Source organism: Panthera uncia, assembly GCF_023721935.1.
Source record: "Panthera uncia isolate 11264 chromosome A1 unlocalized genomic scaffold, Puncia_PCG_1.0 HiC_scaffold_16, whole genome shotgun sequence".
Taxonomy (NCBI): domain Eukaryota; kingdom Metazoa; phylum Chordata; class Mammalia; order Carnivora; family Felidae; genus Panthera; species Panthera uncia.
The window spans coordinates 48052443-48076333 of record NW_026057576.1 but is presented as its reverse complement, the minus strand read 5'-3'; the positions used below and the strand labels follow the sequence as shown (position 1 = coordinate 48076333).

The 23891-nt window shown below is 39.9% G+C and overlaps 1 protein-coding gene across 11 annotated transcripts in view; it reads right to left on the bottom strand.

Annotated features, from left to right (window-relative positions):
• Nucleotides 1–23891, bottom strand: part of LMO7 (LIM domain 7) — a 194470-nt gene that overhangs the window by 77792 nt on the left and 92787 nt on the right. For 10 of the 11 annotated variants that reach the window (XM_049647070.1, XM_049647069.1, XM_049647073.1 and 7 more), the window contains exon 4: nt 14305–14411. In XM_049647070.1, the coding sequence (XP_049503027.1) occupies nt 14305–14411 (107 nt within the window). Of the gene's footprint in view, nt 1–14304; nt 14412–14908; nt 14993–23891 lie in introns of those variants that run through there. The other variant, XM_049647080.1, reaches the window with a different exon arrangement.

Genomic DNA, 23891 nt, shown 5'->3' with positions numbered 1-23891 from the left:
ACAATGTTGAACTTTAACAAAAAGAGAAATTTTTATTTGTGTTTAAAAGAAGGAAAGACAATGGTTAAAGCTATAGTTATCAAGACCACAGGCAGTAGAGGCAGGAAGTTAGGTCAGTGGCACAGGGGACTCCGAAATAGATGCACACTTATACAGATAATGGAGGGCGCAGAGAAGAACACGAAGAGGAGTGCTTAGCCACTACACTTCCTCTCTACCCTCACTTCCTCAAAGTGTGGCTTTTCTTCTCTACAAATGCCTGTTAGCTCTTCACTGAGGACTCTCAAATCGACACATCCAGCCAGAATTTCTGAACAAATACCGTGACGACTCCATTTCCGTGTGGATGCTCTTCTGCCATGTCCAATGCGGTGTGCTGAGGCCTGACTTGCATCTTGCTGCAGAGTCGGCTGCCTTTCCTGTTTCTGCTAATGGTTGCATAGCTCAAAAGCAGATTCTTCTAGCTCCGTCATACTAATCAACCCCCATCCTGCCTTACTTGAAACATCTTTGGCATTTCTCCTCATTTACACTTTCACGGCTTTGAGCACTTGTCATCCTTATCAAAACAGCCACAAACGGCGACAATCTCCAAAGACCTCTCCAAACCTCCAGCCTCGTCGTGCTCAGTTCGTTCCGTGTCACATACGACTTCAGGAGCCCACTGATCTCCATATCTGCTTTGAACATCAGAACCTTCCGCTCAAAAGCTTTTGGAGATGATCTCACCACCTAGGAGGTAACACTTAAACTCCCCAGCCAGGATACTCACTGTACCACTCAAGCTGGGCCCAACCTTTCATTCATCCTGCCTCCAATCTGCCAGCCTAGAGATGCATTCATTCCATGTGCTTCCCATTCTCCACCTCCCCAAAAATAAGGGCCTCAAAAGAAGAGATCTTGTTTTTCTTCACTCATTACTTTAAATCCCAAAGGCTCTGGAAAATGTTTGATTAGAACTTTATACCAATGTGCTAGTCTTCTTGCAGTTCCCTCCTACCTCTCACTCAAATCCCACTCACCTTTTAGATCCACGCTCAAGCCTTACATCTCCCCCAGGACCTCTGTTAAACCCTCACTCCGGTGCGTGACCACCAGCATCTGATGCCAAAATCCTTGTTACTCAAAGTGTGGTCCTCGCTGTCATGACCTGAGAGCTTGGTAGAGATACAAAATCTCGGCCCTGCCTGGACCTCATGAATCAGAATCTGCATTTGAGCCAGTTCCTAAGGTGTTTTACAAGCACATTGAAATTTGAGAAGCACTTGTGTAAAGCACTGTACCTCTAATAAAGTCTAGGTAATTTCTTACCCATAGCTTCTAAAAATTACAAATTCCTCCATAGCTCCAAAACTTCCTTCCTACCCAACCAACTTCACGGAGGTCATGTCTGACAGATATATATCAACACATTTAAAGAAGTCCTTCATTCAATCTTTATATCTTTCATTAAGGCATACTTGAGAGGCAGAATTTTATAGTGGAAAGAACACTGGGTCAGGAGTTGTAATGAGGGTTCCCATTTGAACTAAGCATGTGACCTTGAGCCAGCCACTGAACTTCTCGGTTTCCATATCTGTAAAATCAGGCAACCACCCTATCTTACAAAGCAGTTATAAGATTACACAAGGCATTAACTAAAACATTCAAATGTTATTTTCTTTCTACTCTACTCCACCTCCTCTCACACAAGCAGTACTTTTCCTCTTTACATATTTAATAGCCTTAAAAATCAAGTGTTTTCTATTATTGCATCCAACCCATCCTATCATTTATTTAAAAGGAAAATTTTTGGGACACCTGGGGAGCTCAGTCAGTTAAGCATCCGACTTGGGCTCAGGTCATGATCTCACGGTTCATGGGTTCGAGCTGCACGTCGGCTCTGTGGACAGCTCAGAGCCTGGAGCCTGCTTCAGATTCTGTGTCTCCCTCTCTCTCTGCCCCTCCCCTGCCCACGCTCGCTTGCTTACTCTCTCTCTCAAAAAAAATACGCATTTAAAAAAATAAAAGGAAAAATTTCCTTGTATTCTTCTGTATTTATCATTAGCTACTAATAGTTTCATCTGTTTCTGGTAATCTAAAACATTACATTCACAAAATAGGAGTTTAATAAATATTTCTTCCTACTAATGAAAGGCAATTATGCCTGATGCTTTATGTTTAACAACCAGCAAGAAGCAATTTTTAATAACTTGGTAGGAAAAGAAGTGATTACTCCATTTGTCGTAAGTCTTGGTAAAGGAACTTTAAAAGTGCTTCTGTCCTTGAGTCATTTCTTGGCCTTTGCTTTTCTGAGTCACTATCTGATCCCATACTCTTCTCTGCAATGAGAAAGGAGTTTCATCTTACGGGAATTAGACTGTGCTATTTATTGTTACACTTGATGCTCTGTGCTCACCACCTGTTTCTAACCCCCCAATGGCTACACTGGTAGCAGGACTTCGGGCAGTGCTCTGACGTAATCTTCCTTTAATCCATTACACTAGGTAACATGACTGTAATTCATCTTTTTGCTTATAGATTGGGCTTTCAAACAAGACTTCAAATTATTTATCATTAGGGCTTTTTATGAGATTTAATATACAATGACCTAAACTATAATAAAAATATTTCATCATATATATATATTTTTTCCATCTTACATATTTTTAATAAGCACTTATTCCCAACTAAGAATGTTTGGAGGAGGGACTCATAATTTAGCTTGGTTTTAACAAGTAAAATACAGCATCAAATATTGGTAAGAAATTATCATAAATAAATTATTTACCAGTTCTATTTTAAAAGATATTTTCCATGCCAGTGTTATAAAGGTCAAAGTGTGGTAGCATGATCTTGAGCAATTTAGATTAGTAAGGTTTTACAATCCACAGCCTTTAACAGGAATGTTGCATTATCGTGGCAAATACAACTGAACTTTCATACGTATCTGTGGGTCAGTCATAAAGCTTATAAAAGCATTTATGTGCACATATCAGTAAAATCCAAAGACCCCACCGTTTTCCAACCAGCCAGTGGTAAGACCACACATGTAGCATATTTCTTCTATTCCAAGGCACACATGGGTTCACTCAACACTCCTATGATTAGGAGGTCTTATGGATGATCTTAAATTTGATGGCATATTGTATAGCACTATATCCACTTGATGTTACATAGCTCACAAAGAAGGAAAAACAATTTAAATCATAATGGAAGGATATTTGCCATGTATCAAATGTGGCAATACCAATCATATACACAAATCTACTTTGGGCATAGCTGGCCTAGTTAAAAAAACAACTCAAAAGACAATTTCAGTTATATAGCACTAGAAATAGTAGGGTTTTTTTTTTATTGTTTTGACAATATAGTGGAAGTTGTCCAAGCTATGTAGGCAAAGACAGCCCCTGAATTTAACTTCTAGCTCTGTTAATTTGCCCAATGTCATACAGCTAAACAAGTTACTCTTCGGACTCATTTTACTTCACCCATCGGAAGCAAAACAGAAGCAAAATGGTAACACCTAGCTGGGCTGTTACTAGGTTAGGGATAATTAATGTGCCTGAGAGCTCTGATCGGGGTTGTCTAAATCTGATTGAGTATTTGAAATACTCTGGACGCTCTAGCACAGTGATTTCCTTACCTAGTTGCTATTCATCCCTCCAAACCCAGTGTTTTCCCTTATATCATGCCAATGCTCCCTGAGACACACAAGCAAACATTAAGACTTTAGAATGCACTTCATCTTCTCCACTATCGGTCTTAAGATTGAGGTAGAAAAGGAGTAGGACTTGCTTTTCTTCTACCACCCAGGGTCCAGGATCTGTACACAATGAATATGAAACGCCTAATGGATGTGGCTGACAAGCCACAAGATAGAAGGTCTGCAGGTAAGAGGACCCAATACCCACCCACCCTCATCAGCCCATCAGGACTATGCAGCTTCTAGCTTCCCTAGAGCAGCCTTCGCTGGCTCCAGCAGCCCAAGGCTTATATCCATGGATGTCACAGTCTTTAATAAAGAGATTTGTTTTCACAGTCGTTAATAAAAAGATTTGTTTTCCTGCCTCTTTCTTGCAAGATGAATTCAATGGAGAATGGAAAACATGAGAAAAGATATCAGCTCTATTTCTTTTTTAAATATACTTTATTGTCAAATTGGCTTCCATACAATACCCAGTGCTCATTCCAACAAGTGTCCTCCTCAATGCCCATGACCCACTTTCCCCTCTCCCCCACCCCCCAATCAACCCTCAGTTTGTTCTCTGTATTTAAGAGTCTTATGGTTTGCCTCCCTCCTTCCATGTTTATAACTTCCCCCCCCTTCCCTCCCCCATGGTCTTCTGTTAAGTTTCTCAAGATCTATATATGAGTGAAAACATATGGTATGTCTTTCTCTGACTGACTGACTTCACTTAGCATAATACCCTCCAGTTCCACCCACGTTGCTGCAAATGGCCATATTTCATTCTTTCTCATTGCCAAGTAGTATTCCATTGTATATCAATGGAATTGATATTTCTTAATCATCTTGCTCCAGATACCCATAAATCATTGTCGTACTACTGCTGTTTCTCCTCCAAGACAGAGATCAAGCCCCTTTGTAAAATGAATTCATCACCAAAATAAACAAAGACCTGGAGACACTGGGGATCTGGTGTCTCAGTCTTTGAAGCCTCACACAAATTTTCATATATATTCTTATTGTGAGTGTGTGTGTATGTTCTATTGCACATTTTATAGGTGAATACACACTAGTATACACAAAACAGAGCATGAAATAACTACCCAGTACACATTTTTCCTTCTTGGTATTAAGCCAAAAGTACTCTAGTAACATGTTAGCCAAACTGTTTACCCAGATACAGTGATTCTTTTGAAGATTATTTCCATACCTCAGTCAACTAAAAAGAAAAGACACAGAACAAAAGCATTTCAAAAAATCTACCAGCAATGTTACTGTAATGTAATGAAATAGCAAAATGTAATGACAGTGATACCTGATATTTATTTAGAGATTTCTCCCCCAACCTGCACAAAGCACACAGAGAAAATCCTGGTTAAATTGATAGTGGTTAATGCAGTTAATTCACAGCAGCTGCTTCTCCCAGGCCAGCAAGAACCCCTACTTTCCCCCCTTTTTAGCTTAAGAAAAGCTGGTTGAAGGGTGTCCAGGTGGTCTAGCCAGTTAAGCATCTGACTTCAGCATAGGTAATGATCTCACAGCTCGTAGGTTTGAGCCCCAAATCACAGACCTCCCACTGACAGGATAGAGCCTGCTTGGGATTCTCTCTCTCCCACTCTCTCTGCCTCTCCCCTACTCATGCTTTTTAAGAAGTAAGTAAATAATAAAAACTTAAAATAATAATAATAATAACTGGTTTACATGAAGTGTGTTCCAAGCATGTTTTTAATCTTTTTTTTAATGGAGTTTTTTTACACTGTCACTTACCCTTAATGTGGGTTACTTACATTTAGATGGCAAGTATACTTTGTTTCCTTAAAATTCAAGACTTGTCAGTAATCCTTTAGAAACATGCTTTCTTAGGTTTACTGGGCTCATTGGTCAGTGGTGTCTGAAGCAATGGTACTAGGCTCTTAAGAAAAAGAGAGAACACCTCACCCTGCCTCACAGTTTAGTTGGGATACTCAGGTCAGGAAGGATCCTCAAAAAAAAGGTAGGTCTCCATTGACCAGCAGCCAATCCCACCTGGGACAGCTGCTCAGCATGACAAATTATACCTGGGCAGTTACCCTAGAACATCACTACCCCATTAACCTAAACTCTGAAAAATAACCAATAAGGTCAATAAATAACTTAATACCCACTCTTTTTAACATTTTTGATAGTAAAATCAAGTTACGTTATCTTATAAAAAATCAAGTTACATTATGTCAAAGAGCATTAACACAAAAGTATGTTTCCTAGTTTCTTGACTTTCTTCCATTGGGTACAAGTGGAAGTAAGCAGCGAGACTTTTGACCACCCACACAGTGCCTACTGCTGTCACTTTTTTAGTGTCTAGAACAAAAACCATAAATATTTTAGATAATATAATCAAGATTTTATGCTGTTAGTATAGCAGACTTTTGATGGACAAAACAGAGGGGAGATGCCCCAAAGTGGCAGCTAAGTTTTCTGTCTGGTGGAAAACAGGACTAGCATGTGCATTTGAGTTCCCTAAAGATTATGAACACCTTTTCAAAAGAAACTCACAAGCCCTGCAAAAGCCTTTTGGAGAATAGCGTCTAGTCCTGCCCATCCAAAGGATAACTTCCTCTCCTCGTGGCCAAAATGACACACTTTTCACAAAAATGAAGGAGGGGAAATGGAACAATTAAAATGAAACAATAAAGTTTTAGATTTGGATTTGTGTGATAGACCAATTCTGGTTTTTATGTACGTTTTGTTTTTAAAATGTGGCAACAAAACTTTTTTAAAAGATTCAAATCAAACTAACATTCACAATTCAGAAAATTTAATAAAAAGTTGGTTGAGGGGCGCCTGGATGGCTCAGTCGGTTGGGCATCTGACTTCAGCTCAGGTCATGATCTCATGGTCCATGAGTTCGAGCCCCGCGTTGGCTCTGTGCTGAGAGCTCAGAGCCTAGAGCCTGCTTCCGATTCTGTGTCTCCCTCTCTCTGACCATCCCCCACTCACACTCTGTCTCACTGTCTCTCTCAAAAAAAAAAAATAAATAAACATTAAAAAAAATTTTTAAAAAACATTGGTTGAGTTCTCATAGAAGATAACAGAATTGTTTTGGTCCCACATATACAAGGACAAGAGCAAATAGCTATCTGTTGTTGTCTGGTTTCCAGCTTTGCTATTCTAACAAAATAAATTGTAAAAAGTTGACTAGACATAAATGTAAGAAAAACACACCTGTTTTAATATCTGTTCCCAATTGAAAGAAGGGATAAGTCTCAAAAGACCTAAATTCTCATAAGAAAATATAAAGCCTATAGCTAACTGTCACAATTTAAGGATCCAGGGGCCAGATTTGTTTCTTCATGTTCTTCCACAGGGAACATGTATCTTCAGAGGGTCAAGAAGGGAAAGACAAATTATGAAAATGATCACAGTTGTAAGTCAACACCATTTATTGAGCACTAGTATATGCCAAACACTTTATACTTTACATCCCTGATCTGTAATCATTACAACATGTGGGTAAAGATAGCCCTCAAATGTCTTACTAAGTTCCAAGAGAGCAGCAGTAACATCCATCTTGCTCACGAAGAAGCAAACTGATCACAGGGAGGAAACTTAACCTACCGTTCAGCTACCAAGTGACTGAATGGGATGGGATTAAACCCATGCCAGGGGACACTAAATCCCTGCCCACATCTTTGATGCTCATCTTAGATCTGTCCATAACAACTGAGGCACAATGACTGAACTTGTTCCATCCTGGGGGAAGGTGACAGAAACGCAGCCCAAGGTGTAGTAGAAATAGTTCAAATGAAATGTCAAGAAATTTTCAAGTTTCTGTGTGCTCATATTCTTCAAATGGTTACCATGTCATAGTCAAAGTTATCATATCAAAGTCAAAGGTAATTTGTGACTTTTTTCTTACTGGCTTTGATGTTTAATGCTAGGCAAAGGTAAGATGTACCAAGGCAGTTAGCCTGGATTTGGAAGGAATGAGGCTTACTTAGAAACTTGCTGGCAACATTTCTTAAAGTAACTTTCAGGACTCCTTTAAGAAGTTACCTCCAATATCGGTCTTAGCTTTCAAAAATTTCTATTTGTTGCCCTTGAACTTCTACAAGCTACTTCAGCACCTATATAGCCACCATATTTTTCCACCAAAAAGTCTTAAACACACATTTAGATTTATTTCACAGGATGAAGGGATTTGTGATCATGATATGAAAACATTAAAATTTTTCTAAAACTTCTTATAAGCACAGAATATCCTTCAAATGTCCATTAAACATTAGTGGTTGTCATTTTCACGTTAGCATAAAGATTAAGACTTCCACCAACTACTTTGAAAGGCACGTGGTCTAAAGTTCCCATTTTAGTGTATTATACACTGAGGTGAAGACACATTCTTCTTTTCAATTGTATCCACTTAGACTATGTTATAATATGCCATATTATTATTCCAGAATGATAAGTGAAAGGCAATAGAAACCAAAGGATCAACGGCTGCTTTGCCTGAACTGTTTTGCAATTTTGAAAGAGAGTAATAAAAAGAAAAACTTGACAAAGAGGAAAAAATAAGTTTCCATCTTTAAAGCCTGGCTTTAAAACATCCAGGAAGTCAAAATAACTAAAATTTAATTTTCAAATAAACACTTAACACTTAAGATGTCGGGAACTAAGGAAATAAGGAATAATGTAATTGTTTCTGTCCTCAAATAGTCTCAAGTCTAGGGAAAAATTAGATGTAGATAAAAACAAAAGTGCTTTGAAAGCCCAGATGAGAAATCAGTGTCACCTCCAATTAAGTATCTTCCTGATTAAAAAGTTGAAATGGCTTCTCATCTCTATATACTCTGAGAACCCTGTGCATTTATCTCAAAACAATGTACTCTGTGAACTTAAGAAGACATGTCCTTAATTATAACTTGAACCCCACTAAGGGCAGAGCTCTGCACTTTTTGACTGTTAAGAGTGGCATCTGGGAATCTGATACTTAGATGCTACAGAGAAAATGCCCAATCAATGCCTGATGTGTGACAAACAAGTGAGTGACTCCTGACCCCAAAGTCTCCCCTTATTGAATTAAGTGCTGTTTTCTACTCTAGCTCCAGAAATAGATGTAAAAACACACACACCCCACACATACACCCTCACACAAATGATCAGGTAAATCATACCACAAGATAGCAAAAAACTCAAAGAAAAGCAATGCTTAACACCTCGAGTTAGTGGTAAAGCTCTCATTTTCAAAAGTGACTGACAGGGCTATCCATACTATGGTGCACGTCATGTCAAAGGTTTGGTTAATTCAACATATGCAGCCCCACAGGTAATAATTTGAAAGACAGAAGAATCTCTTCAAGAAAAATCTGTTTCTTTGGTTTAACCCTTTGAAGGATCTCATTATAAAACAAATGCTAGCTGGTCAAGGGAAGTAAATTCTATCACTCTTCCAGGAACTCAAGGTAGCTGCTAAGCAGATGAGCCGCCAAATGAGACTCTGAGGCAATGAGCATCAATGGGGTTACTTTTGAATACAAAGACCCTGGCCAGAAAAGTGCACAGCATTCAAGCCCGACCCAGCAAGCCAAGACACAATCAGGCCCTGTGGCTCTAGGGATTTAAGGGAGTGAAGAGCTGAGGATGGAGAGCTGGCTTTCAGAAACTTATTTATCTCTCCAAGAACTTACCAGCAACTAGAAATGGAGAGAAACTAACACTAGATAAAACTTCAGGTATTTTATAGCTTGTCCAGAGTCAGACCTACCTCCTATTCCACAACCTTTCTCTGCGACTAAACACGCTCTTCAATAATCTAACCTTGCAATCAAACAACATTTGAAAACTGTCCGTACATTTTTGCTGCTGGCCTTAAACAGAGTCTTGGCAACCCAAAAGAATTAATGTCCCCTTTCAGGAATTACCTACCACCAGAGAATAACTGAACAGGACAGAAACGTGTGCAGTGCAAACTTCTTTTCTGTTTCATTCTCTTCTAATTGCTTGGTAGGAAGAGAACATTTTAAAATAGTAACATGAATTGACAGGTGGAAGTCACCATGATCAAGTTACTGATCCAAGTTTGGATATCATTATTAAAAAAGCAAAAACAAAAACAAAAAACACAGATTGATGTTGAGAAACTCATTTGAAAGACACGAAAAAAAAGTAAAAGCAGGTTTAAGTCAGCAAATGATGAAAATTACTTCAGAGTAGGTATATTTTTACTTACATGAATTAAAATCTTAAATAAATACTCATATACACATTCATATCCCATGCCCAATTTGGCAGACTGTTTAGAGTGCCATCTGGGAACCAGATTCCAGAGAAATGACTTTACAGTATTGCCATAAAATCAAGCACCCTTTTGAAGCTGTACAGAACAGCTAAATCCTTAAATATCACTTTGAGCCTCCTTTATTTTCATGCGGGAAATATGTTAATACTAATTTTGTTTCTAACTACTGTTCCTTTGGCACCTACCATGTGTAAAAAAAATTGATTTCTGCACCCTCCATTTTGATAAGACATTTTTTAAAAATTGAGATATTTGAAGTTACAATTCACACCTAAAATATTAATATCCTAAATGGGAGAGTAAGACCGAATTAGAAAATAATTTTTTTTTCTTTGCATGACTGAAATACTGTGTTCAAAAGCATGGCCATCCTGTAATTGTATTATGAACAGAATGCATCTAAGGAGGAAGTGCTAAAAATTGGACTGGAATGATAAGGGAGCAGAAAGAAGAAACATGCTTACAATCTGCTCACATTCTCAGCTTTAAAATTTCAATATATAATTCGTTAGAGCAATGGTTAAATATATGACTTTGTTTCTGAGTCAAACTGCTAAATGTATAAAATTAAAACCTTTAATAATTCAACTCTCCCTCTCTGCCAACTTCGATTCCTCTAAAACAGGATGACCTCCGAACCACTCTGCTGAGTTGCTTTCTACAACAAGCACTTGCTCTGTGCCGCTTAATGACCAGACCAGGAGATTTGCTACGAGGGCTCTCCAGTGTGCTGTGGCGTGATGTGGTGGTCACTGTGCTTGCTTGGCTCCAGGAGTCACAGCACCTCTTCTCTGTGGGCTGTGGCTCTGAGCTCAGTATGGGCATTTAGCAAATGGTTAATAACTATGGTGTCGTTATTCATTGCTACAGAAGCCAAATTTCATGGCCTCAGTAAACATCTCAAGTAGGGTAAGTTCAACCTCAATCTACCATTCATGAAGGTGAACTCACAAATTTGCTCATTAGCCTTTCAGGGCAAAAAAAAAAAAAAGGGGGGGGGGGCAAGATGGATCCTACCCATTAAAGTCAGGAATGTCAAAGTTAAAAGTATTAACTGAGGGGTGCCTGGATGGCTCAGTCGGTTAAGCGTCTGACTTTGGCTCAGGCCATGATCTCACGGTTTGTGAGTTTGAGCCCCACATCAGGCTCTCTGCTATCAGGGAAAGCCCACTTGGATCTTCTGTCTCCCTCTCTCTCTGCCCCTCCCCCACTCACCCTCTCCCTCTCTCTCAAAAATAAATACATATCTAAAAAGAAATTTTAAATAGTAACTGATAACAATATATGCAGTCCCAAAATAAATGAGTGACTCAAACACACTTGGAAAAATTCAAGCTACCTCCTGCAAGAAGCAATTGTTAGAAAATTTACATAACATATTAATATGTATAATTATAGAATTATAGAGTAACCTAGTTCTGTTTGACCAGTAAAAAGTTATTATTGCAAATTAAATTGTAAATCTGGAACTGCTGGAAGATAAATATTTGTACTTAGGGCCTGGATGATTGAAATATCAACGGCTCTTTAAATCGGCAGTCTCTGCTCCTGCTACTCCTTCCTACCCACACACCACTCTCCTAGGCTCCGTGCACCATCCATGTTTTTTACGACTGCTGTCCTCTAACAAAAAATACCTCACATTTGCCAACATGGAGGGCATCCACTGGCCTTTCCTATTAGCTTTCCATGCGTCATGCAAACATGGATCTTAGATGGCACTTGCAGCCCGTCTATCACCTGTGTAGTCTTAGCAGCTGAGCTCTGATAGAGCATTTAAAATAATTAAGTATTTTGTCCCATTTTTGCTAGCTTTAATGTATACAGAAGAGCAAAATAATAATGTACTGACACATTACTGCAGACTCAAATTATAATGAGCTTTCCTTTTAAAGTGGGCAAACATACTACCATGGAGATATGTAAGTTATTATACTAAATTATATTAATGAGTAAAAAGTTATATTTTAGCAGAAAGTACAGTCTGTTGGTCAGTAGCCTTCATTTCCACATGATTGTCTTGCTGGCACCATTGAAATAAGTAAGGAATTTTACGTCTAGGTCAGGGTTTCTCAACCTCAGCACTACTGATATTTCGGGTTGGAAAATTCTTTGTTATGAGGACCATCCTGTTCATGAAAGTGTTTTCAGCAGCATTCTTGACCCACTAGATGCCAGTAGCACTCCCAGCCCAGTTATATTGACAAAACTATCCCTAAACCTTGCCAAATATCCCTTGGAGGGACAAAACTGCCCCCAGGTGAAAACCACTGGTCTAACCAACACTAAGTCCTTCAATCTACAATAACGAAAGGACAAGATATGACCTACAGAAATCTCCACGTTATGTAAGAACAAAGACTAAAACCTATGAAATGCATGGATATTTACTAGCCAATAATTTGCTTTCCTATATACCTGCTTCCTTTTATAAAAATGCAATCTCGGGGCAGAAGAACTGTGGCCAACATTTTTAAATAAGCCACTTGCCAGCTTCCTCAAGTCTCATAACCGGGAGGCTCCCATGCTTCCACTGCAGCAGACCCAGGGTCAAGCCCTGTGTTCTTTGGGCCAACAAGACAGAATTCTCAGGGGAAATGTTCCTGAGCAGAGTTGAGGCTCTCAGGCATTCTCACTAGTACTACCTGGGCACGCCTTTATGGACTTGCGGTCTCCACTGAGACAAGTTGTTCTGCATACTTCCTACTACAGCTGTAACTACGTGACCTCCCAGTTTCAGTTCGTCAGGGATTTAATTTCACTCAAGGCTGTGCCCAGGTACTGACTTTTTTCCTGAACACCGTAGACCCAACATCTCATAAAACAGGCTCCAGGCAAGTTTTGCTCAGAGCATTCTTGGAATTAGAAGCCAACAAACATGTTTTGCCTAATCGGTAGCCTACTCAAACATCTACTACAGGGTTTCAAAATGGTATGACTGGGGTAAGGTGGGGGGGGTGTGTTTTTTCCTTAAGTTGTTGCTGTTCATTAAGAATAAAACACTTTGTAAGTGAAAACTTTCTTCGCCCATCAGATGGGTGTCTGGAGAGATTGCTGATTAGTAAAAATAAAACAAATTCATCCATGCAGTAATTTTTCATGGATATCAAGCATGTCCTCGCAATACTGCAGAAGTCAACATGCATTTTGGTGATGAAACTTAGGAACAAACTATCTTCCAATTAATCAGAAATGCAGACAGACCCCTCCCTGCTATGCACTTATCAAGGTTGTGTAGTTTAGAAATGCTAATTCAACAGAAGTAGAAGCACGTAAGTTCAAAATGGACTGTTTAAAAATATGTATTGTTAGGCTTTGAAAAGATGAATTCTATCTGAGATTTTAGGTTTTACTGCTAAAAGACCATGTGTACTATGAAACTTACATAGAGAGTTATTTTTCTTTAGGAAAAAATATTGGCCATTTTTAAGAGTTTATCATCAATTTTAAATAACTTTTAAAGCTATCACAACAGGGAAATCAACCATATAAACTAAATCTTTGTCTAAAACGGTAGAAACTAATTTTCCCATTTCTATTACTCCTACAGCTAGAATAAGGTGTTTATTCTCTCCTTTTGAAAAAAAAATGTTAATTAGGTTTAAGAGTCGTGATAAAGAGGTAGTCACTATCACAAAATTAAATCATTTTTCTGTCACCACTATCTGGTAACAAAAGTTTATTCCGATTCACTGAAAGCAAATTAGATTTATAGGAAAAAAAATCTCAGGAGCTTAAAACCAGATTTCCTGAAACCATATACTCCTACATGACACCATTTTCCGTCTAAAACACAACGGAGACACCTGTGCCCATTTTCACCCCTACTTTCACTTTCTCATCCACACTATTAAAATAGTGAAAAACTGCTCATTTTTAGAAATCCTCCACAACTGACAAGGTCATTAGCATTCCGCCAGGCATTGCTGCCTTCCAGATTACAAAAGAAAGTCTCTTTAACCACTGTCCCAGTCTCATTTTTGTTAGCAAGTCTTAATTCCAAATACATAAAGACCATATGAAAATAATTCTGTTTACTCTATAAATATAACCTCTGAGTTTGTTTTATAAGCGTAATGGCCATTCTCCCCATTAGAAACCAAACACTACCACGTTGGACAAGCATTAAAATATAAACTACCATTTCAGTTAGTAGAGAGATTTAAAATAACAACATGCCATGATCTCAATTACAGACAGCTTCGATTCACAGTGCCTCAGCTATATTTTAAATAATCTGTTTTGGAATGAGAACAGAGGAAGACAGAGGAACAATTTTTCAGTCATCATAAAATCTCAGAAATTCTTTGCACTTGAGCCACAAGCCCTAAGCTTAAAAAACATATAACAAACCAGTGAAACTTACCTGACAGTGACTCGGTTTGATAAATCCTGTAGATCCCCAGGATGGAAAAGCTGGGCTTCTTTCAATCCAATCTGTTCACAAGCTTTCAAAAAAACGTTTATATTATCCTGTGAAAAGAAGTGGAAAGTGATTGCTTAGCCAATCTCTCTCTCAAACAAAGGGTACACGTTTTTATGATAGAACTTCTAAGCTTCAAAGTCCAATTACAGCCAGCAAAAAATGAGGCAGCAAGACTAGTGCATACATTTTTTTTTTAATTACATGGGCATGTATAGCCTTTAAGTCTTCCAGAGCATTCACGGTAGCGCTAGCTTATGCCTGGGCATACGCTGTTCTGTGATCTTTGTGACCGGCACGTTAAACATTACCTGTTACAGGACAAGTGCCTAGCCACTGAGCAGTAATCTACACTTTGATGTCAGCTCTGCTCTGCAAACAAACGCCCTCTTCCCAGCTTTGCACGACAAGCCTCACCTCTCCTCTTTAAAAATAACTCCAGCTACTGACAGTCACCCACCCAGAAACTGTTGGCAGGGAAGAAATAAGAGGAGGAACATTCTGTTTCTATGATTACAAATTACAGAACGACCGTGGAATACCACACCTGGAATCTGGGTTTGGTTGCTGAGCTGGCTCTTGACAGACAGGGAAACCATACTACAGGACCCAGGAGAAGCCTAACGTTCATTGGCTAAATCGCATAGTTGAGGTGTGGTACATTATTCACACACGCCCTGCACCTGCTTCAGGAACTGCCACCAAAAAAAAAAAAAAAAAAAAAAAAAAAGGAAATCTAGGTTGCCCTCCTGGCTAATTTCAAAAACCAAAATCCTCCTTTCACAAACCAGTGCTTTCCATTCATGTAAACTGCTGCCCAAACATGGACTACTACAGATACACATTTGGTGGGCAGAATTAGCTGGAGTTTCCCTCTTCTCCTTTATGAGGTTGAGCTTGGGAAGATCGCGTGGGGAGTCTACCTTCTCTTGGTTAGGACTCTCAAGGAAGAAAACAGCCTGCTAGCATGCCAACACACATTTGTCCACGTGCACACGCCAGTGCTCTCACACCACATCTGTAGTTGAAGAGAGCCTCCCTGAAACCTCACCTCCCTAACAGCTGGCTCTGAGGAACCAGAAGATAGCCTGCCACTTGGAAAAAGACAATTACTCTTTTCCCATGCTGAGAAGCCAATCCCCACAAGAAAAGGCAGGGTGGCCTAGCAAAGTGGGAAGGAAAGATACAGAAGCAAGGAGGAAGAAGCTAAATTTAGCAGCATGGATTCCTGGAGAGTGAGGGGATTTAGGGAAAAGGTGAGCAAATGCACAGCAAGAGAAAAGCCACACCAACTACTAGGGACTAAGAGACATTCAAAACAAAATATTTGTGGGGGGGCGGGAGGGGGGTTATTCTAGTGCACTATCAGTAAAAGGCAGCGTGAACTACCTGGCTGAAAGCTAAAATCCATGCTCACTTTAAGTAAGAGGTCAAAGAGCAAAAGAATTTATAAGTCCAAAGTTGAACGGCTCAATGGAAGATGATAAATCTGACTTGGTGGAAAAAAAACAAAAGGGGGAAGTCACATATTGGCAATATGCCGGAAGGAGCAACAGTGATCATTTTGTTGAGCTCGCATAATTAAAAAAACCCATACAATCTCATTACCCAATGATTCAAATTAACGGTTCTAAAACTGGCCTTCAGAGAAGCAGACAAGAACGAATGGTTTGGTGTTTCAGTACTCCAAATCCCACAGGAAGAAAAGTACGTTTCAAAAGAGGAAGAAAAAAACCATTAGAAGTCTTCCCAAGACATACACACACACACACACACACACACACACACACACACACACAAGAAGTCTTCCCACAAACTCAATTTGGTTGAATGTTTAAAATGTTATAAAACATTATGACACAGTTAAACAGAAAGTAAGTACAGAAAGTAAGCCGATTGCACTGACTGCCAAAATAGTCTTTCATGTGTTTTCTAAAAACATAATAGCAGTCATCCAGTTGACAAACATATATACAGATTGCTAAGAACAAAACTACATATGCCTCAAAACCCACCCAATTATTTAGAAAGAAACCACTTAAAATCAAAGTGATTATAGTTAATTAGAGATGAAGGGAAAAATAGAATATGATTAAATTCTAGTTTTAAATAAAGCCTTTACATGAAAAAGCAGAGTTTCTCTTAAATAGTTCAATGACACTCAAGTTGACTTTACAAACGAGGCTGCACATGGCCTATGCAGCAGGAACAGGTTGTATTAAGATCACAATTGTAACCTAAATCCAGCTTACTGGACTTGAGCCCACGCCCACGGGTAATTTATTTTTTGCGATTTCAAAGGACCTAGGCAGAGAGTTCCCTCAGGGAAGATACAGAATTATCAAATGAAATTTTAATGTCTGTTGAACCATCGAGAAGCCACACCCCACTCAACATATTAAAAGGGAAGCGTTTAGTCTTCATTAATGGAATCATTTTCCCTGGAAACTAGCAAAGATAAAGTAAAAACAAAGGACAAACATGAAAACATCTCATTGGACTGTTAGCCAGGACAGAGCCCAGTAGCTCTGCCACTAACTTTAGAAATAACGTTTCTAACATTATTAATGTATCAGCCTTTCTGGCCCCATTTTCCGCCTCTGTGAAATGAGCAGTTTCTGGATCTGTACCCCATTCCCAAGGGCACACACCTCTGTGCCAGCGGAGAGAAGCCCGGCCCTCCCCAGCTCAACCCTTCACACGAGTATTGCATAGCCCAACTTGAAGAAAAGACTTCATGGCAAAAGCCGGCACTAAGCATCTGCAATTCCCACACGTTGAGGACGGAAAGTGGCTTCACAAAAACAAAACAAAATGAGGATCCCAGATGATCTGCAATAGCCCCTTTCAGTGTTGTTCTTCTAAGGTAGGAATAAAAGCAGACACTATAAACAGACAAGGTGGGATGGCTCGAGATTTTCACATTCTTCCCCAGAGCCTCTCCATCACTTTGCCTTGAATCAGTTATAAGGGCAATCATAACAGGGTAAATTAGAGAGAGATTAAGGAGTCAGGAACAGTACCTGCTAACACCTGAAGCAAGATGAGGACTCCACAAAAATTTACCAATATTCCCAGGTTTATAGTGGCGCAGTACTGATTATCTACCGCTACATAGCTAGTTATCCCAAAACTTAGCAGCTTAAAACAATACAGACTGATACAGTTTCTGAAGGTCAGGAACTCAGCAGTGACCCAAGTTGGATTGTTCTGGCATGGAGGTCCCTGAGCAGGCTGTAGACATCAGGCCAGACTGCAGTCACCTGAAGACCTTCCTGTGGCTTGAAGGAGCTGCTTCCAAAGAGGTGCACTTGTAGGTGGCAAGTTGGGGCTGGTTGTCGGCAGGAAGCCTCAGTTCTGGATCAAATGGACATCTCCATCGGGCTGCCTGACAGAGTGAATGATCCAAAGGAAAGCAAGATAGAGGCTGCAGGGTCTCGTGGCCTATCTTTTCAAGTCACACAATATTTCCTCAGTATCCTGCTGATGGACTAGGTCAGCCCCATTCAATGCAGGGAGGACTACGCAACAACATAAATGGCAGGAGGCGGGATCACTGGGGACCAGTTACCACAGTTCACTCTTGAGCCCTAATGGTTCATGTCCTTCCCATATGCAAAATACACTAATCCCTTCCCAAAGCCCTAGAAATGTTCACCCCTATACAAGGTGAGCTCCAAGTTCAGAATTTCATCTAAACCAATTCTGGCTTTACATGAGGCTCCTCAGGTGGATATCCTTAAGGACAGCCCTCGAATACAGTTCCTCTCAACATGAATACCAGTGAGCTAAAGCAACAAGTTACTTGTCCCCACATACCCAACACAGTGGTGTAGGGTAACCTCTAGATATATTCCAGCTCAAATGTGGAGAAATGAGGGCACACAGGAGTCACTACACCTCAGAAACTCTGAAATCCTGCAAGGCATAGATTGGTAGGTCTTTCATTAGTCTTCAAGGCCAGTGAATTCGTCATGGTTTTTGCTTCATCCTCCGGATTCTTGATTCCCCCTTAAAATCATCATTTGCTTCCTTGAAAAGTAGTTTGTGTCTGCAGGTATGTAGCTTTCTCAGTCTGCTTTCTGCCTAAAAAAGTTTGGGGGACTAATTTTGTAACCTTCTGTCCTTTTCAGTCTATGTTTACAGCTTCTAAAGAGAATTCCCTCAATACTGTCTTTTATGAATCCTATTGGCCCTTAATTTCATTAGATAAAAGCCTCACCCACAAATCCCTTCAAGGGGGAACGGCAGCCCTCCTCTTAGTCCACTGAGATGACAGAGGGACATCACCTTTATGCTTCTCAGAAGCCCTGTCATTTGGATGGACTTCCGAGGAACTACTTTGGATCTTTCCAAGATCTTCAAGGATTTTACAGCTACACGCTCAGCTTCATCTTCAGACCTTGTCTTCCTGCTAGTGTGCACTTAATTTGATGTTGGCCTGAAAGCCATTTCTCAATTTTAGCCTCCTTTACTGACTAAAGAGGCTGACAATTTTCAAAACCAGCAATTCCCGTGCCCCTCTTGTTTATCATGTTATCTGCTGTCCCACATTTTACTTATGATCAGCAAGAGGATGCCAGGCAGCACTTCAGCACACCACCTGGAGGTCTCGGCTAGAACACCTAATTAGGTACAATGTATAGGTACAAGGGAGAGAATCATCGGGACCACGTTAGAAGATGGCTAGGTACTTGAACACAATCATATATTATACATTTCTATGGAATCTTAACTCCTCTCTGTCTCCATCATACATCCTGAAGAGTCACAAGAAGGATAACGTGAGGCCAAAATGAATATTCTCACACTAGATGCAGAGGTAACATGGGTCTTTGGCGACATGAACTCTTTCAGAGCCTTTCACCCCACTTTCCTTCTCAAAGCACTTATCCAGTAACACAGACTCATGTCACTTCAGCAGATTACTTTGCTTTCTTATCAGGGATGGGAGTAATTGAGGAGAGTATCAGGGGACCAGAGTTGAATGAATATATTTTAGCAAGTTGCTATCAGTCAATATAAGGGCTCTCTCAGTACTTTTTTCTCTTTGTCCCAAGCCCCCATTCACTCCCACTCCTCTTCACTAAAAGGTGCTTTCTGGCTTGGTCAACTGAGCATCTGAGTCTTGATTTCAGCTCAGATCATGATCCCAGGGTCATGGGATCAAGGCCCAAGTCAGACTCCGTGCTGACCGTGGAACCTGCTTGGGATTCTCTCTTAAAAAAAAAAAAAAAAAAAAAAAAAAAAAGTTTAAAAGATTTAAAAAAAAGAAAAGAAGGAAAGAATATACCCTCAAGAATTAAAGAGTTTCCCAAACAAGTACATGTACATGCACATTAATAACAGCACTATTCACAATAGTCAAAAGGTAGAAAGAGCTAAAATGTACATTTACAGCAATGGATAAACAAACTGTGATATATTCACACAAAGGCATATTAGTCACCCATTTAAAAAAAATGAAGAACTGATACATTTTACAGCATGGATGGACCACCAAAACATTATGCTAAGTAAAAGCTAAACACACACATTTACATATTCCATTTATATGAAATATCCCGAATAGATAGATCCTTAAGAGAAAGAATGCAGATTGGTTGTTGACAGAGGAGTTTAGCAAGGGACAGTATGAAATAGGAAGTGACCTAATAGGTAAGAGGTTTCACTGGGGAGGGATGGAAATGTTTGGTGACTGCACAACACCGTGAATATACCATATTCCACTGAATTGTCCACCTTGAAATGGCTGTATTTGTTATGTAAATTTCACCTCCATAAATTTTTTGAAGGAGTGTCTTCTCTAACGTGCTTAAAAATGTAAATGTCCTTTAAAGTGTTGATTCACTTATGTGAATGGCATTACATAAATGGCATTATGGTCCACATTTTTGTCTTAGAGCTTCAACCATTTTGTTACACAAAAGTCTCAATCCTCATTAAAGTCTATACTATACCTCCCTAGGCTCTTAACACTGACCAAAGTCATTTTCATTTTCACTTGGAGGAACTTAAAAAAACGTATCTTTCATACATTTCTTTGAAATATATCTTTAATGATATATTTTCAAGACTTCCAACTTATAGAGGGAATACTTTGTATCAGGAAACCTTAATTCACAACAAATGGAGAATGTCTATTCATAATGTCAAACCAGTTAGACCCACTTCTACAAAAGTATAGAGGGTCAAAAGTGTCATCAATAAAAATGGATTCTTTACATAAAGACAAAGAGATCTATTACAGAAGCCCTGAATAAGATCAATATCCTAATTCTGAAAAAGAGTAAAACTGACTGTGCTCAGGGCTATAGCCGTACAGACAACAAGAGCCATATAGTCAACACCCGTAAACAAAACCTAGCTAGAATGTCATCACCTGAGAGTGTTCCCTCATCAATGAGCCAAGTGCTCCTCGTGTGCTCACCTGTGCCCTGTTACTCCCAGTCAGTTTCTAGGCCTACTTTGAGCAAGATTGTTTTTTTTATTAAAAAAGAGAGCACATTATCCAATTCCTCTGAACCTGGGAACATGAACCTGGGATCAATTTATCAGAAGGCCAAGAGACTTGGTGACCTCAACTCCTTTTCCATTTATGATATGGTACCAAAGCCCCTCTTTGCCTGGCATTGACAGTGACAAAAGTTAGAAAGTATATGCCAGCAATCAAGAGGTTGTGTCCACTGTTTGAGGCAGAGAAACTGAACTAAATCTCTACGTTAGAATAACAGTCCCTAGCCAGCCACGTCAGAATCTCTAGAGGGAGCACACAGTCACCACACAGGTGATGCTGACGCACACACTAGACAACAGCCGACCTAGCCTCTTGCCACTCAACACGGGGTCCACACACCCGCACCATCACTTGGGAGCCTGTGAGATATGCAGACTCTAGCTCCACCCTGGATCCACTCAATCAGAACCCACATGCTAAGAGAATCACTCAGGTGATTTGAGTCTTTGTAGACATAAGTTTTCTGGCAAGTAACAAAATAAGGAAAGTCTGAGCACAAGTCACCTCCAAAAGTACTCACATTCCATTCTGGTGATGTACTAATTGTGATCAATCGCAAGTATTCGAAAGCAATTCCCAAGCAGCAAAGTGACTACAATATATCCAAGTGTGCATTTTAATTATATAGTTTCCACTAAGAAAGTGGTGTGGTTGCAATTTTCGTCAGGGGCACTAGTTTTATTATTATTTTAGAGACTTCATCCTCTATTTTATGACTTAGTGAAGAAATGTAAGCTGTGTTACTAATACCTACATGTTATGATTACAATATGTAGGTAAACCTACAGATCCAACTTCGGTACTTATTTGAAGAAAGTAAGCAGTACGTTTTCCTTCGGTTCTTATCTGTCTGCCAAGAGAAAGCCTCAGTCATGTGCTGATAGATAGCAAAGGATTGGGGGACGAGGAGAGTAATAAGGTTTCGTCACATGTGGAGTGGAGATGGGAATAAGAACCAGCTAGGAATGCTTAAAAGGAATGGCCAAGTGACACTGAGGGCCCAAGGGATTATAGATGATAAACCACCAAGCTGCTGGCGTAGTTTTCTCCAGCACTGCTTGGCAGAGGAGGAGCAAAGACCATACCGAGAGGCAGAACCAAGCACTGGCAAGTAGGGGAAGGGCAAGCAGAGGGCTGTGCTCTGGTAAAAGGGTGGTCACTAAAATGCTTCATCAACCCCGGGTGACAATGAACTACACAGAAGCGGTGACAGGCTGTCACATTGCACCGTGCATTAAGGTACGGTCTTCCATGGTGTTCAGATGAAATTTACATCAAAAATGAAGGAGTTCTCAAACATACTTACTCTTTTGAAAGCAAGAAAAGAAAATGCTGAAATAGAGGCTTAAGAACTTCTGAGACCAACATGGGGAACAAAAGAAAAACGTTCTGTCGTCAAATTATCCATGTTCTACATTCCAAAGTAAAACAGATACGTAATTGCTTAAAGAAACACCTCATAATGATGCCAAAACACATTTTAGGAAGCAGTAAAGCACGTTTAATGAAGGAAAACGACACAGTAAAACTTAAGAGCTAGCTGGGAATTCGTGCTCCTTCAGTATAACTGCTCCTACCCCCCTTCCGAGAGTCACTTTTACAGGTGATGTGTCTGGATCATCAGCCCTTGTATTTGCTTTTCCAGCCTCAGGGACTCCTTGCTTTATGAGACTGATTCTCTTTTAGTCATTTCTCTGTCAAAAAAAGTCCAAAGACTCCCTCGCTGTAATTGTAAAACACCGATCCTAAATCTGACTACTTAATATGAACTAACTCCCACGAGAGCCCCTTAGCTACTTAGTTCTCCTGCCTCCTACCCTCCACACATTCCCCCAACCTCACATCTTCTCTTCAAATATCCCCAGTTTTCTCAGTGCCCCTTGGCCCTCTGTGACAGTTTTCAGTTCTCATGTCATCCCAACCAGCCCTTCGCTGAATCGCTGATTTTCTTGAGTTAACATCCACTGAACTCTTATTGTATGCCCTTTCTGAGGCCCTTTACACAAACTATGTCAAATTCACACTAAAAAAGCTTAGGAAGTCTTATTGTACCCATTTTACACATGAGGAAACTGAGGCTAAGAAGCATGTGACTTACCCCAGGTCATCCAGTAAGTGGTGGAGTGAGGATTCAAAGCAAACAGTTCAATTCCTGAGTCTGTGCTCTTAACCACTATACTGACTTCCCATTAATGCTATAACAAATCACCGCATCAGTGGCTGAAAACAAGACCAGTTTATTACCCTATAGCTCTGGAGGTCAGAAGTCCAAAATCAGTCTCATTGTGGTAAAAATCAAGGTGTTGGCAGGGCTGCATTTCTTTCGGAAGCTCTAGGAGAAAATCCATTTCTTTTCCTTTTCCATCTTCCAGAGGCCCTCTCCTCCACGTTTGAAACCAGCAGCACCAGCCTGAGTCTCTACTGTACCACCATCTGACTAATTCTTGCTCTCTTCTACTTAATAGGACTCTTGGGATTATCCTGGGCCCACCTAGATAATCCGGGATCCTTTCTTCATCTCAAAGTCAACTGGTTAGCAACCTCAATTCTACCCGGAACCCGATGCTAACCTCCTCTTACAAGACATTGGCAGGTTCACTGCATTAGAGCATGAACATTATTGGGAGCCATTCTTTCTATGACAACCATCATTGTTCCTTATAGACAATTTCCTTCTCAAAATGAAGCATATGTAACTCAAAACAGGACTCCAGGTGTGGTTAATTATCAAAGTCATCACTTGATGGGTCACTAATAATTGTCCTCTTATAAAATGCAAATGACAGTGATTTTGAAGATTTAGTGAGGAAACAGGTGATTGATTGGCAGTTTCTAGGAATATAGTAAGTAGCCAATAAATGGACCTTACTTCTCGTTACAGGACACAGGTACTTTGCCTTGTGGCATCTATATGATGCTGTTGGCTAACTGAGATGTACACTGGCAGCAACCAGTTCACAGGGACAAGATAATTCACAGGAAGATGACCTGTGGACTTTAATGGACCAGGAGG